The sequence below is a fragment of the Dama dama genome, chromosome X (genome assembly GCF_033118175.1).
Source record: "Dama dama isolate Ldn47 chromosome X, ASM3311817v1, whole genome shotgun sequence".
In the NCBI taxonomy this organism is placed as follows: Eukaryota; Metazoa; Chordata; class Mammalia; order Artiodactyla; family Cervidae; genus Dama; species Dama dama.
In genome coordinates, this window is record NC_083714.1 from 159,835,435 (window position 1) to 159,852,286 (window position 16,852).

The 16,852-nt window shown below is 44.8% G+C and overlaps 1 protein-coding gene across 1 annotated transcript in view; it reads left to right on the forward strand.

The window, feature by feature from the left end:
- The window catches only part of ANOS1 (anosmin 1), a 201,784-nt gene that overhangs the window by 131,234 nt on the left and 53,698 nt on the right, over positions 1-16,852 (forward strand). Inside the window, exon 4 of the mRNA XM_061137060.1 lies at positions 4,518-4,740. Coding sequence (XP_060993043.1) covers positions 4,518-4,740 — 223 coding nt within the window. The remainder of the gene's footprint in view (positions 1-4,517; positions 4,741-16,852) is intronic.

Consider the following 16,852-nt stretch of genomic DNA (forward strand, 5'->3'; position numbering starts at 1 on the left):
ATTAATTCATATTCTGTAGAGTGTTAATTAAAACATGAAGGATTTCCCCCTTCATCCAGTGCATTCAACAGCATTTTTCCCTGAGTGCGCTGCTTTTCCGAGCCCTTCTTTGAATGTATTGGGCTCCCCTGGTGGGTCAGATGGTAAAGAATCCGCCTGCCGTGCAGGAGACTTGGGCTCGCTCTCTGGGTGGGGAAGATCCCCGGGAGAAGGGAATGGCAACCCACTGCAGTATTCTTGCCTGGAGGATTCCATGGACAGGGGAGCCTTGCTATGGTCTACTGGGTCGCAAAGAGTTGGACACGACTGAGTGACTAACACTGACGTGTTTTCTTACTCCGACTTCATTTTCTCTCACCTGTAAGCATTTTTGTCCTTATGCCACTGGACTTGTCAATTCTAAGTGATGATGAAAGACGTGGGGGGAGACCTCTTGTACGGATGCCAAATGTTCTCTCACTTGCATTCAGACCAATAATATTTTTCAACCTAATCCCAGAGGATTATCCAAGATAACTGACAGAGAACGTCAAAATTTGCCTTCTGTGTGTGTAAACATTGGAACTGTTAAGTAGAACGCCTCTGAAAGATTACTGAATCCACAGATTTGTGAGACGGTCTTCATGTAAGTTCAGCGTGCAGATGGTTTCTTGTAAGTTCCAAGGGGGCCCAGTTCCCTCCTTAGAGGTCTCAGGCCCGGGCCTCGTAGGGGGGCATGTTAGAGACTGGTGGGTGGTCATATCATTGGAGAAGCAGAGCCAACTCTTGCTCTGAGCTCTATAGCATTTGGGTCAGAATAACAGAAGAATCTGGAAATGTTAAACAGGAAATGTGTAGTGGTGGAGAAAGGAAAGAGATGTCCACGGGTCCAGTCCTGTTGAGTAGCTGGTGTGACCTACTCTGCACGGCATTACCTGGTTGTCTGTACGCACAATCTCACGTAATCCTCAGCATCTCATCTGCAACGTGACAAGCTCAGGGACCAATCTAGAACGCTCCAGCGCAGACAGGAACTTTCCCAACTTCTTTCTGTGGACCTCAAAATAATCACCCTCCCACAAAATCGCGTTTTTGAAACCCTCACGAAAAGGAGATGTATGTAATTGTACGGAACAACCCTTACATCAACTGGAAGATCCAAATTATTGTACAAATTATGATCATTTCGAGAAGGGCATGGCAACCCACTCCTGTATTCCTGCCTGGAGAAATCCCATGGAGAGAGGAGCCTTGGCCGGCTACAAGTCCATGGGGTTTTAAAGAGTCAGACACGACTGAGTGACTAACACACACAGACAAATCAAAGAGAATTAAATAAAATGTTTGAGAAGACCATAAAGTTGAATTTAGATTACACACTAAAAACATTGCTTTCATATTTTTTTTTTAAAAAAAAGGAATGTTGTTAAGGGTTTCTCACGGTGACTACACACGGAAGCAATTGATGGAACAATAGTTCACATAGTAACTGGGGTGACTTAGCTCACTAATCGGCTAATAGTCCTGCTGTCCCCCTATATCAGGGTTTCCGTAGTGGCTCAGATGGTAAAGAACCCGTCTGCCGATGCAGAAGATGTGAGAGATGCAGGTTCGATCCCTGGGTTGGGAAGATCCCCTTGGAGACGGGCATGGCAACCCACTCCAGGATTCTTGCCTGGAGAATCCCCAGGGACAGAGGAGCCTGATGGGCTTTCAGTCCATGGGGAAGGATATCACAACCTGCTCCAGTGTTCTTGCCTGGAGAATCCCATGGACAGAGGAGCCTGGCGGGCTACAGTCCATGGGGTCGAAAAGAGTCCGTCGGGTCTGAGCGACTAACATTTTGACTTTATGATCATTCTGTTTTCGCCCTCAGTGGGAGCAAATGTTCCAGATCTGTCTCCGCCACTGTGTTTGGTTTTAACTTTGACCTGTTAGCTCGGCGAGGAAACTAGCAACAGGAGGAGACAACATCTCTGTTTTTCTCTCTCAGTTCCAGGGCACGGTGGTTGGCACATGGGTGCTTAGAGTCACGTGGACAGAGAGCTCTTTCTTTTGTTTTCTGATTCCAACTTACACCTCGTTTTCATATGTGAAGAAGTTTGCACTGAGTTGATTTGATTACACCATGATGCACACTTAAGTCCCTGTGATTGCTAACTTAGCCAGCAGTAAACACTTGCCAGCTTGAATAAAACCATTTCTACTTGCAAAGCCCAGCCTGTGTTGCAGGGGCCAGTGATTTCGGTAACTTTAGTGCTTGCTTTCAGCGCATGCAACATATACATTTTGTTGAAAGAGCAAAGTTGGCCGACACTCCGCAATTGTTCCCAATCCTTTTGCATGCTTCCTTGATTCCTTACATTTGGACTGGAATTTAGAACTTTTTCAAAATCCAATGAAGTAAAACAGATCTCGCAAGTAAGAACAGTGAACTGTGAAATTGAATGAGAGAGAAAAGCCTTAAGAATGATAATGCTTTAAATGTTTTATAAAGTTGTTTCTTTTTTTTTTTAATTAGCTACAGATTCGTGTTACTTCAATATTGAAAGCATGGCCTTTTTTCTATCTTACCTGGATAGTTCTTGAGTTGAGATGCGATTTTAATCCAGTCAGTTCATATCATTTTCAAATTTTATACATGATTGTTGTTGGTGTTCAGTCACTAAGTCGTGTCTGACTCTTTATATGCAATTATTAACAATCAATTTTATTGACATCTACAATTCGAATTCAAACCTTGGAACTGTACGTTTTCTAGCTAGTACTTCCAATTTTCCACTTTTTGTATTAAAGAGTGTGAAATTTACCCCTGGTATTTGTCAGAGTACTGATGACATGTACATTAAATTTGTACATTCAGTGTCAGAACTCAGAATGTATTAACAATAATCTGTGGATGTGTGTGTCATTGATGTGTATCTGTTGCGTGTAATATAAAATTGCAATTCATGGATCATACTTCTTCAGGAAATTAGTACATCATTTCTTTGAGGTTTCCCTGGTGGCTGATACAGTAAAGAATCTGCCTGCAATGCGGGAGACCTGGGTTCGATCCCTGGGTTGGGAAGATCCCCTGGAGAAGGGAATGGCAACCCACTCAAGGATTCTTGCCTGGAGAATTCCACGGACAGAGGAGCCTGGTGGACTGCAGTCCGTGGGGTTGCAAAGAGTCAGATGTGACTGAGAGGGAAAGAAAGCAAGTACATTTATTTTGTAAACAATTCAAGGGAAACATCTGATGGAGCAAGATTTTTTTTTTCCTTCTCCAGCCACATGCAGACACAAATACACACATCCCTCCTCTTTTTCCATTTTGACAGTATTGATGATGAAATTTACACTCCACTCTTTCCAGAAAGGACTTGCGATAGCTTTTTAAATTCTAAAATGTAGTTTGTATATGAAAATAGGAGTTTACACAAAAGATACTATTTCTTCCCCCCTGGTGACCATCAGGTTATTACAGAGTATTGAGCAGACTTCCCTGTGCTGTCCAGCAGGTCCTTGCTGGTTCTCCATGATAAATACAGCAGTGTGTCCATGTCCATCCTTTCAAACTCCCTAACCATCCCCTCCCTCCATCCTTCCCCCTGGGAACCATCAGGTTATTACAGGGTATTGAGCAGAGTTCCCTGTGCTGTCCAGCAGGTCCTTGCTGGTTCTCCATGTTAAATACAGCAGTGTGTCCATGTTCATCCCAAGCTCCCTGACTATCCCTTCCCCCATCCTTCGCCCTGGGAACCATAAGGTTATTACAGGGTATTGAGTAGAGTTCCCTGTGCTGTCCGGCAGGTCCTTGCTGGTTCTCCATGGTAAATACAGCACTGTGTCCATGTCCATCCCAAGCTCCCTGACTATCCCTTCCCCCATCCTTCGCCCTGGGAACCATAAGGTTATTACAGGGTATTGAGCAGAGTTCCCTGTGCTGTCCAGCAGGTCCTTGCTGGTTCTCCATGGCAAATACAGCAGTGTGTCCATGTCCATCCCAAGCTCCCTGACTATCCCTTCTCACCATCCTTCGCCCTGGGAACCATAAGGTTATTACAGGGTATTGAGCAGAGTTCCCTGTGCTGTCCGGCAGGTCCTTGCTGGTTCTCCATGTTAAATACAGCCGTGTGTCCATGTCCGTGCTTTCAAACTCCCTAACCATCCCGTCCCTCCATCCTTCCCCCCTGGCAACCATAAGTTCATGTCTAAGTCTCTGCATCTATTTCTGTTTTGTGCATAAGTCCGTTTGTATCATTTCTCTTTAGATCCTTCACACAAGGGATGTCATACAATGCTTCTGCTTCTCTGCCTGATTCTCTTCACCGAACGTGACAATCTGTAGGTCCATCCGTGTTGGTGCAGATGAGATGACCTCATCCTTTTTAACGGCAGTGTAATATTCCGTCCTATATAGGTACCAGATCCGCTTTATCTACCGCTCTGTTGAAGGACACTGAAGTTGCGTCCGAATTTTGACCTGCGCCTCCGGTGTCGTGGACATCAGACCCCGTGAGTCTCATTTAAGGCTTTCTCCCGTTCCCTCGCAGTCTCTGTTCCCCAAGAAGAACTACGAGTGCGTGACCAGCTGTGAGTTCCTCCAGTACATCGTGTCGGTGAAGCAGGGGGACTGCCCGTCCCCGGAGAAGGCCAGCGGGTTTGCCGCCGCCTGCGTGGAGAGCTGCGACGCGGACGCCGAGTGCTCCGGGGTGAAGAAGTGCTGCCCCAACGGCTGCGGGCACACGTGCCAACCGCCCAGGACTCTGTACAAAGGTGAGGGGCGGGGCGTGCGCGGGGCGGGGTGGGGCGCGGGGAGGGGAGGGGCGGGGCGCGGGGAGGGGAGGGGAGGGGAGGGGGGCGGGGCGCGGGGAGGGGAGGGGCGGGGAGGGGAGGGGCGGGGGGCGGGGCGCGGGGAGGGGAGGGGCGGGGCGCGGGGAGGGGAGGGGATGGGCGGGGCGGGGGGGCGGGGCGGGGCGGGGCGGGGAGGGGCGGGGGGCGGGGAGGGGCCTCCAGCCTCGCAGCGGCGCGTGCGCGCCCGGGCCGGGGCGTCGGTCAGGGACGCGACGAGCGCCGGGGAGCGCGGAACTCTGGGAGAAAGTACCTGCGTCACACAGACAGCGGAAAACACGCGGGGTCACACTGTGGGGCGGTGAGTGGTTCACGGGAACGCTTATCCGTGTTTCCACTGCAGTGCGGTCCATTTGCAAGATTAGCTTCTGGTAGACGACCTTGTGACGCAATATAAACATATTGAGTATAATCATAATAAAACGTAATACATAGAATAAAAGGTATAATGCAAGTACAATAAAATATATTTAATATAATAAATATATATTAAGTATATTTTAATATAATACATATATCAAAATATGATAAACAAATACAATATAATAAAAGTAATAAATATATTTTAATACAGTAAATATATATTAAAATATAATAATACACATGTTATTAAATAAAAATATATTTAATACAATAAATGTATATTAAAAGATAATAAACATTAAATATAATAAATACAACAAATATTTATTTGTTATAATAAATATAAAAATATAATAAATATATTTAATACAATAAATGTATATTAAAATATACACATTATATTATTAAATATAAATATAACAAATATTTATTTGTTATAATAAATATAATATAAAAATATATATTTAATACAATAAATGTATATTAAAATATAAACATTATATTATTAAATATAATAAGTATAACAAATATTATAACAAATATAATATAAAAATATAATAAATATATTTAATACAATAAATGTATATTAAAATATAATAAACATATTATTAAATACAATAAATATAACAAATATTTGTTATAATAAATATAAAAATATAATAAATATATTTATTACAATAAATGTATATTAAAATATAATAAACATATTATTAAATATAAATATAACAAATATTTGTTATAATAAATATAACAATAAAATATAATAACAAACATATTAAATATAATAAATTTATAAATATAGTAAAATAATGAAATATATACTAAAAATAAATATAAAACATATTTTATATAAATATATAAAAATATATATAATATATAAGTTTAATACATAATATAAAATCATAATATATTAAAATATAATAAACATAAAAATATAAAACAACATATTTATATATTTATAAATATAGTAAAAACAATGAAATATATAATAAAACATTCTATAAATAAATATATATTATAAAATGTATAAATATATATATAATATAATAAAAATCAATTATACTCCATTTAAAGTTATTATCAGGACTTCCCTGGCAGTCCACTGGTCAAGACTTTGCCTTCCAATGGAGGGGGTGAAGGTTTGATCCCTGGTCTGGGAGCTAACATTTCACTCCTGGCAAAAGAAGTCGAAACAGAAAACAGAAGCAGTGGTGTAACAAATTCAACAATTACTTTCAAAATGATCCACATCAAAAAAAAAAAGTCTTTAAAAAATAATGGCTGTGTTATATGAATCCTGCCGTAATTGAACTTGTAGGAAGGCCATCATTAATTCAGTGACTTTATGCTGTATTTTTATCCAACGTGAGTAAACCATTGAGGCTCTACTGGCTTCCTAGGAGGAACTGTGTTAAATCCTTGGAAAATAGGCTAGGGGTGGCACCCTTGAAAAAGCCATAATGCATACATGAGTATTGTGGGTTTTCTGTTTGCGTAATCCAAGAACAGAGGTGTGTTTGCTAGAGTGTCATGCTGACGGAAGTAAGTCAGAAATGGAAGGAGAAATGTCCTATGACTTTTCTTATATGTGGAATCTAAACATGATACAGCTGAACTTACTAAACAGAAACAGACTCACAGACTTAGAGAATCAACTTATGGTTGCTAGGGAGGAAGGCTGAGGAAGGGATAGTCAGGGAGTCTGGGATAGACATGGACACACTGCTGTATTTACCGTGGAGAACCAGCAAGGACCTGCTGGACAGCCCAGGGAACTCTGCTCGATACTCTGTAATAACCTCATGGTCACCAGGGGGAAGGATGGGGGAAGGGATAGTCAGGGAGTCTGGGGTGGACGTGGACACCCTGCTGTATTTACCATGGAGAACCAGCAAGGACCTGCTGGACAGCCCAGGGAACCCTGCTCGATACTCTGTGATAACCTTATGGTCACCAGGGGGAAGGATGGGGGAAGGGATAGTCAGGGAGTCTGGGATGGACGTGGACACACTGCTGTATTTAACATGGAGAACCAGCAAGGACCTGCTGGACAGCACGGGGAAGTCTGCTCAATGTCACGTGGCAGCTGGGATGGGAGGGGGGTTTGGGGGAGAAAGGATGCATGTACAGGTATGGCTGAGTCCCTCTGCCGTCCACCTGAGACTATGACAACAGTGTTAATTGCGCTGTACCCCAATACAAAATACAAAGTTTAAAGTTACGAAAAACAAAGAGGGGCTGTTTGCAGGGACTTTCAGTATTTTGAGTAACTTCTTGAGATCCTGGGCTTCCCTGGTGGCTCAGCTGGTAAAGAATCCGCCTGCAATGCAGGAGACCCGGGTTCGATCCCTGGGTCAGGATGATCCCCTGGAGAAGAGAAAGGCAAACCACTCCGGTATTCTAGCCTAGAGAATTCCAAGGACTGCATAGTCCATCGCAAAGAGTTGGACACGACTGAGCAACTTGCACTTTCACTTGAGATCCTAGATGCTAAAATTGCCCTCTTCCAAAAGACCTGGATGAGGCTCCTGAAACAGTTTAGCTGATGTTTACCTTCATAGGCAGCTTCTAGGGCACTTGACTCCTATATGCTAAGTGTTATTTGACTCTCTGAGCAAATGTCACCAACTTCTTTCATGACAAACCGATGCTATTGTGTTATGTACAAGCTTTGGATGCCATCAAAGTATACTACGAGAGACACAGGATTTGGTTACTTTTTGGAGTGTGATTTGAAGAGAAAAACAGAATCACTTGGCATTATGCATTACAAGCAGAAAAAGAAATCTCTCTTGCTTCCTCACTTTCACTCTCATACATCAAGTAGACACTGTTGCACTGCTGATTTTGAAATCAGTGCTTGCTGAGCATTTTCCCAAGTCATTACTTATATTTTCAGAAGTCCATTGTTACACTTAGAACAACTCAGGTGACCCAGAAGCCACATATCTGCACCACATTCCTCCAGCTTCCTGTTGGAAACACTCTTATCTGAAGTCTGTGTAAGCCATCCCATTTTCCTTTTTTTTTCACCCTAAGATCCTTGAAAATCTGGCACAAAGATTGTCTCATATTCAAAATAATTGCTGTTTTTCCTTTCTTAACAGACTGACATTTCTTTAATGGATCTAAGTTTTATTATTTCCATGCTTTTTGTTACAAACTACATAGAATGATTTCTACCAAAATCTCACACCACTTAAGTTTTTAACAGTCTACTCTTAGGAAACCTTTTCTGCTATTATAGATCATTTGCTATTTAACTATTTGCGTTTACCATAAAAATAGGATGCTATTAGAATGATTGTTGAAAACCCATTTGCAAAACCTTTTTGTTTTAAAAGTAAGGCGGTTTAAAGAGGCGCAATAAATTATGCTTTTCGTCTAAAGCAGTGAGGAGTCACTGTGAATTTCAAGTATGCCTGCCTGCTTCACGGAGAATAAGGGGAATAGTCCAGAGAGGGCCAGCATAAATGATTAATGATTAAAAGATACCTGCGATTTATTTTTTTTTTTTTAATATTTCTTTACTTATGGGTGTGTTCCGTCTTAGTTACAACATGGGAGATCTTTAGTTGCAGTGCACGGGCTCTTTATTGCAGTGTGTGGTTTCTCCCTAGCTGTGGTGTGTGGTCTCCAGAGCTTGGGGGGCTCTGTATAGTTTGTGGGACCCGGGCCTCTCTCCTTGAGGCGCCTGGGCTCAGTACTTGTAGAACACACGAGCTTATTAATTCATCCACTTGATGGGGGATCTTAGTTCCCTGGCCTGGGATTGAACCTGCAACCTTCTGCACCACAAGGCGTATTCTCCACCACTGGAACCACCAGGGAAGTCCCAGGACGCTTCCACTTTAACCTTCATACGATGCACTTTTTCCAGGGCTGAAGTCACCTCTCTGCTACCAGCAACTCTGGACTTGGATGTTTGTGGAGAGAGGGCATTCACAGAGGACTAGCCACCAAGACGATAAACAGGCTCTGTTGACTTGGCAGTGACTTTAGCATAAGGAGCATAAGGATAATAGAGGATTATTTTGGGGGAAAAAAAATCTAAGTACACATAGAGGTATTTTCCCTTGTTCTCTGAAGCATATAATTTGTACACATATCTCCTCCTTCTTAAACCTCCCACCCCTCCAGGTCATCACAGAGCACCGAGCTGAGTTCCCTGTGCTATACAACAACTTCCTATTAGCTATCTGTGTTACACACGGTCATGTGTATATGTCAGTATATATGCTGTGTGTATATGTCAGTGTATATGCCATGTGTATATGTCAGTGTATATGCCGTGTGTATATGTCAGTGTATATGCCGTGTGTATATGTCAGTGTATATGCCGTGTGTATATGTCAGTGTATATGTTGTGTGTATATGTCAGTCTATATGCCGTGTGTATATGTCAGTGTATATGTTGTGTGTATATGTCAGTGTATATGCCGTGTGTATATGTTAGTGTATATGCCGTGTGTATATGTCAGTGGTACTCTCTCTGGTCACGCCACGCTCCCCTTCCCACACGATGTCCACAAGTTCTTTTTCTATGTCCGAGTCTCACTCCCTGCCCTGCAAATAGGTTCCTCTATACCATTTTTTTCTAGATTCTGCATACATGCGTTGATATGATCCAGCAGTCCCACTACTGGACGTATACCTTGAGAAAACCATAATTCGAAATGACACATGCACCCCAGTATGCATTGCAGCACTGTTTACAATGATCAGGACACAGAAGCAACCTGAATGTCCATCAATGATGAGGGGATAAGGAAGATCTGGCGCATGTATGTTGCTGTTGTTTTAGTCACTAAATCGTGTCCAGCTCTTTTACGACCCCATAGACTGCTGCCCGCCAGGCTCCTCCATCCATGGGATGCTCCAGGCAAGGATACTGGAGTGCCTTCCCATTCCCTTCTCCAGAGGATCTTGCCAACCCAGGGATGGAACCCAGGTCTCCCACATTGCAGGCATATTCTTTACCAGCTGAGCCACCAGGGAAGCCCAAGAATACTGGAGTGGGTTGCCATTCTCTCCTCCAGGGGATCTTCCCGACCCAGGAATTGAACCGGGGTCTCCTGCATTGCAGGCGGATTCTTTATCAGCTGAGCTAGCAGGGAAACCCAAGTATTATATATTAGCACATAAATGTGGGATACAGAACACTGGTCCTGAAGTGCAGACTTTTTCCTCAGGTAGAACACGCTCCATCACATGTTGAGCTGGACCAGTCCCGCTGTCAGTTCAGCCGTGCTGAGGCTGAGGTTGCAGGTGTCTCTGGGGCGATCTGGTGCTTGGCGTCAGACACGCCTCCAGGGCCTAATCCCACCTGCCCAGTTCTCTCATCTTCATTGTGACTCTTTCCAGCTACTGTAAGAGGGCCCTCAACCTCAACCTGTCTTTGGGCACCCCTGTATTATTACATTATAGGTCGGTTGAAAGATATATCAGCATCAGTTAGGTTAAATCTAATACCGTCACTAATTAAGCAGTCGTTTTAGGCTAATAAAGAACATGGAGCTTTTTTCCTCTGAAGGTAACTTTTAGCTAATTTCTGGAGTTGTAGGAATGGCTACCCACTCCAGTATTTTTGCCGGGACAGTCCCATGGACAGAGGAGCCTGGTGGGCTACAGTCCATGGGGTCACAAAGAGTCGGACACAGCTCAGCAACTAACACACACACACACACACACACACGGACACAGCTCAGCAACTAACACACACACACACACACATACCCCCTTGAAGAACCAGACTCTCCTGGACAGAGGAACCTTGTGGGCTACAGTCCATGGGGTCACAAAGAGTCGGACACAGCTCAGCAACTAACACACACACACACACACACACACACACACACCCTTGAAGAACCAGACTCTCCTGGACACACCTGTAAGTTCCTCAATTTTCATTTGTTCATTGTTAACTTACTGACGTGTCAGTCTCATGGGAAATCCCAAAGAGCAATTTTCTTTGTTTATAACTTTATTTTTTGACTGTCCTGGGTCTTTGTCGCTTTGCCAGACTTTCTCCAGTTGCTGCAGTGAGGGCTACTCTCTTAATTGCGGTGGTTTCTCTCGCTGTGGTGCATGGCCTCAGGTGCTCCCTGGCATGTGGGATCTCCCTGGATCAGGGATCAAATCTGTGCCTCCTAGACTGCCAAGCCGACTCTTCACCACTCAGCCACCAATCAAAGCCCACAAAGCATTTTTCTTAATGTCTTCCCCAGTTTGAGTTCTGAAGAGTCAGCTCAGTCTACAAGTATGGATCCCTGTTTGCTGGGTGAATGTTGACCATTGGTTAGGAGTTATGAGGATTGCCTGACTTTGATGATGATGACCCTTATTTGGCACTGACATGCAGAACCCAAGGACACAGACGCTGCCCAGCCCAGCAGTGAACTCATCGAGGTGGTCACACACACACGCTGGTGTTTAAGTGGACCACTCAGCTTTCCTAACTTTTGCCATTAACTGATACGGGCCAACCACTGCCCTAATTTCTTTCCTCTTTCTCTCTTATGGGGCTAAGGAAAAATTATAAAAATTCATGGAAACACCTGTATCCTTTCTGTGCAGTCCATGTGTGTAGGAGATGCGGGCTGACTTCATAACTTCAGAGGCTTTATATGCCGGAAAATTGACTTTTTATAAACACGGTATGTTTTGAAAAAATGGTCCACGGAGTGACACTGGAGCATGTAACGTGGGGTTGTGCTGTGAGAACTGTCCTTGGCTGATGCCTCACGTTACCTCTGCAGGCTGGTATTGGGGTTTGACAGGAAGGAAAACAGCAGTGAGGTTTTCCTCCACCCTTCCAGTGAAGGCTATTACAAGCCTCAAAAGACATGACAGTGTTACTCTAGGTGAACCAGGCTCTTGAGTGCTGTCTCTGAAACATGTGCCTTCATGAGGCTGTGGGATGTTCACAAGCTGACCTTCTGTGACATGCAAGCTCTGGTTTGTTGAGGGGGGTGGTTCTCTTTTGATTCTTCCCTAGTTGAGTTCTGGTTTACTTTACAGCTTCCTCGAACTGTCTTCTGTCTAGAAGTGTTGCTTCCTTATTTTACTGCCTCTCTTGATGCCCACAGCTTCCCTGATAGCTCAGTTGGTAAAGAATCCGCCTGCAATGCAGAAGACCCTGGTTCGATTCCTGGGCTGGAAAGATTCCCCGTGGAGAAGGGATAGGCTACCCACTGCAGTATTCTTGGGCTTCCCTGGTGGCTCAGATGGTAAAAAATTCGCCTGCAGTGTGGGAGACCTGGGTTCCATCCCTGGGTGGGGAAGATGCCCTGGAGAAGGGAACAGCTACCCACTGCAGTATTCTCGCCTGGAGAATTCCATGGACCATATAGACCACAGGGTCGCAAAGAGTCTCGGACACGACTGAGCGAACTTTACATTCACTTTTCACTTCCCTGACGCCCAGCTGCAGCGGTTAGTTTGGGCAGGGAAAGAGAAACGCTGAACTTGTTTTCCGGACAGAAAAATGCCGGGTAGCCATGCCCTTCGGTTTTACAGATGGCCGTGACCCCAGGGCTCATCTTTAGCTGGTGCTAACCTGGAATCAATCACGATATCAGTTTGTTTCTTTTCGAAAAGAGCTGATGACGCCACTGCTTTAATATTTCCATGAACCTGTCAGTACTGGAAATCTGTCAACCTCAGGATTTTCGAGGTGGACCGCTTTTCACAAATGAACCCCTCGCACTTTGAATACAGTGACCACATGCCCTCACGTGATAGGAACACAGATGCCCTGAGTATAGCTGTCTTTATGAGAGACGTTGCGCAGTAACTAATGAATGACTCACTGATATGCTCTATCTTGGCGCGATTTTACACCTGGACTTGTGACAAGTCCTCTTCTGAACAGTCACCTCTGGTGATTTGCAACTGCCGATTGCCAGCCGTCGTCGATTTTTCTATCAATCGGTTTTGAACATTTTTTTGAAGTGTTGGGGCTTCCGTGACCTTTGATTTCAGCAAAAGACTTGCTACGCTTTACAAAAACACCCCCACATACTGCGGGATGCTATACCGTGGCGTTTTGACATTTTTAACGGAACCGTTTACATTTCAGATGACGAGGTTGTTTGAAACCAATCAAGAAAGATGGTAGTCATTTACATAATGAAAACCACACTGAGGCCAGATCTCCGCCCTCCGCTCCGGGGATGCCGTCAGGAGGCTGGGGGAGCTCGCAAGAACGGGACCCCTGGAAGGAGGGGCGACGGTGGGGGGCGGGCCCCATCTGCACACAATTAACAACCCAGAGGGTGCAGTTCCTCCCAATCAGGGCAGCCAGCCGACCTTAATGCAGACCAGATGGACCGTTTCTTCACACGCACGGGGCGAGATAGTCGCCCATCAGAATTAAGGAGATGCTTAAGGGAAGGAATTTGAGGTGACAGCGCCCTGATGCTCAGTCGTGAGGTGTGGAGGCCCGTGGCCGTCAGATGACATTCATGACCGCAGCCTCAGGGTCTGGGAGTGTGGGGGCAGGGGGTGCCCTTGCTGAGTTCAGGGTACTTCAGCGCTGGACCAGTTACTGGAGCTGCGTTTACGCCAGAGGATTCTCCGTGGAGAGCCAAGGAGAAGGGTGGGCTCGCAGTCTCAGAGACAGTGCTCTGTGAGGATAGGGAAGTAACTAGCCATCTTCTGTCCCTTTAAAAAAAAATCTAGTTTTAATTGGGGGATCATTGCTTTTGCAGTGTTGTATTGGGTTTCTGCCGTACAACATGAATCAGCCATAAGTATATGTGTGTGTTACAATACACACACACATATATAACATATATATATACAATACAGCATGTATATATATATATATGTTTTATATGTATATGTATAAAGCACAGTCAATCCTAAAGGCAGGCAGTCCTGAATATTCATTGGAAGGACTCATGTTGAAGCTGAAGTTCCAACACTTTGGCCACCTGATGTGAAGAACTGACTCTTTGGAAAAGATCCTGATGCTGGGAAAGATTGAAGGCGGGAGGAGAAGGGGACAACAGAGGATGAGATGGGTGGATGGCATCACCGACTCGATGGATATGAGTTTGAGTAAACCCAGGAGTTGGTGATGGACAGGGAGGCCTGGCGTGCTGCAGTCTGTGGGGTCCCAAAGAGTCGGACACGACTGAGTAACTTTAACACTTAAACTTTCACTGTTTTCCTAGATTCCATATACATGTGTTCATGTACAATATTTATTATTCTCTTTCTGATTTACTTGTATAACAGGCTCTAGTTTCATCCATCTCACTAGGACTAGAGTCGTTCATTTTTTGTGGCTGAGTAGTAGTTTATGGCTGGCTGTGTATATGTAACACAGCCTCTTTATCTATCCGTCTGTCGATGGACATCACGGTTGCTTCCATGGTCTAGCTATTATTGTCATGAACAATTGGGGTACCTGTGTCTTTTTCAGTTGCAGTTTTCTGAGGGTGTATGCCCGGTAGTGGGATTGCTGGTTCGTATGGAAGGACTTGATGTTGAAGCTGAAGCTCCAATACTTTGGCCACCTGATGCGAAGAACTGAGTCACTGGAAAAGACCCTGATGCTGGGAAAGATTGAGGGCAGGAGAAGGGGACGACAGGGGAAGAGATGGGTGGATGGCATCACCGACTCGATGGACACGAGTTTGAGTAAACTCCATTTTCACCAACAGTGCAGTAGGGTTCCCTTTTTCTACACACCCTCTCCAGCATTTATTGTTTGTAGATTTTCTTGGTGCTTCGCCTTGCTCTATTTAAAGAGGAAGCAAAGGAATGTTTGAGTCCCAGGACCTTGACGGCGGAGGGAGATGTGAGCTCCTTGAATAGCTACGATCCCAGAGGAGGTGGCAGCGAATGCCTGCGATGAGCCTTCTCATTCCTCTCTGAGACTCTCCAGCGGAGATTTTTACCCCTGTTGCCATGTCTTCCTCCTCCTTCTTCCTGAGAAAAGAATAAAGAAGTGGGCTACTCCTACTTTTCCAGGCATATTCCTGAGAGAATAATGCAGTGGGCTAGGCCATTTCTTCGCTGAACAGCTCCACACTGTTTGCTTCTGCAGAGTGATACCTATGGGGACATTGACTGGGGGGTCTGGGGAGGGTGGAGAAGAACTCAGTTCTTGACACACACACCCCTCCCCCAGGGGCTTTAGCTTCATGGGGAAGACAAGACATTTGGCGAGCTGGCTGTGGTCAGAGGCACTTGAATGCATATATCGATGGTCACAGGTTCAACCGAGGAATGGAGCTGGAGGTTGCAGGAAGGTGGCTGAGAAGGGGGCGGCATCTGGGCTGAGCCAGGACGTATTCCAGAGTCTGTGTCAGAAAACGGAAGGCAAGAGATTTCAGAGTGAAGGAGACCACGTGACCAGACCATGGCATTAGGGAACGCCTGGCAGTGTGGTCTGGGGAAGCCGGGTGTCAAAGGCAGGTCGTGTGTTGTTTCTATTTAGTCGTTCAGTCGTGTCCACCTCCCTGCAACCCTATGGACTGTAGCCCACCAGTGTCCTCCGTCCATGGGCTTCTCCAGGCAAGAATGCTGGAGTGGATTGGCAGCCCGCACTCTAGGACTCCTGCAAGCTGCAGCTAAGACCCAACACAGCCAGAAATGAATAAAAACACATAAGTAGATAGTTTTTTTCATGTACACCCATGGCCGATTTCGTGTCGATGTGTGGCAGAAACCCCCACAATGCTGTCATTAGCCTCCACTTAAAATCAATCAATTAATTAAAAAAAAATTCATCAGTGAGCTTTTGAGCAGATACACATGTGCTGCGTTTAAATCACCCAGCTCCATCCAGATCAATGATGAATGACTTTAGAATTGCCCACCATAAGACCTCAGTTGTGAATTCAGATCAAAATGAGATGAGGTGAAATTTCAGCCACGCTGCTAAGCTGCGTCAGATCTTCTCTCTGTTTTGTAGCTTTCCTGCCACTGAAACTTAGGAAATGGAAACCGAAATGCAGCCTTCCGAACTAACCGTTTCAAAGGAGTTGTCAGCGCTCTAGGCAAACGCTCATTCTCGGTGCAGAACAGCTTTACGGGCAGCTGGTGTTTTTGTTGCGCGATGGCAGTGAACATCACAATGCTGAGCACTCTACCTAAATTCGGTCGGTTTCATCTATCCCTTTGGTATTAGGAATTTGTTCTAAGTCCCCCTTTCCATCATGGCTGCTATTTTGAACCGTGGTTCTTACATCTTTGGGTTACCAGGCAACTTGCTTGCTCCATCAGGGGGAAAGAGAAATCAAAATGATGAAGTATGTTCCAACGAGCCACCTGTGAGGGACTTTTTTTGGAAGCCAGGCACTCACGCAGGCCGAAACCCAAACATTATAAATTCATCTTTTTTTTTTTTCCAATTTTAAACAGCAAGTCAGCAGGGGAGAGCTCTGGCCATCACTTGGGGAAATCCACGAGACCCGTGCTTCAGAAATCATTCCTGTATGCTGTGAGCACATATGTGAGAGCATTGGACTTTATAATGTTTTCCTTAAAAGGAAAACTCACTCAGACAGAGAGGAGGGGAAACTCGGGAATCATGTCATAAGCACCCTGAGATATAGCAGCAGAGGCAGAGCATGTTATGTGAAAAGAAAGACTCAAGACTCCTAATGACTGTCATCTCTGGTGGATTCCGTATTAAGCTCGCTTGTGCAGCTGGCTGTGT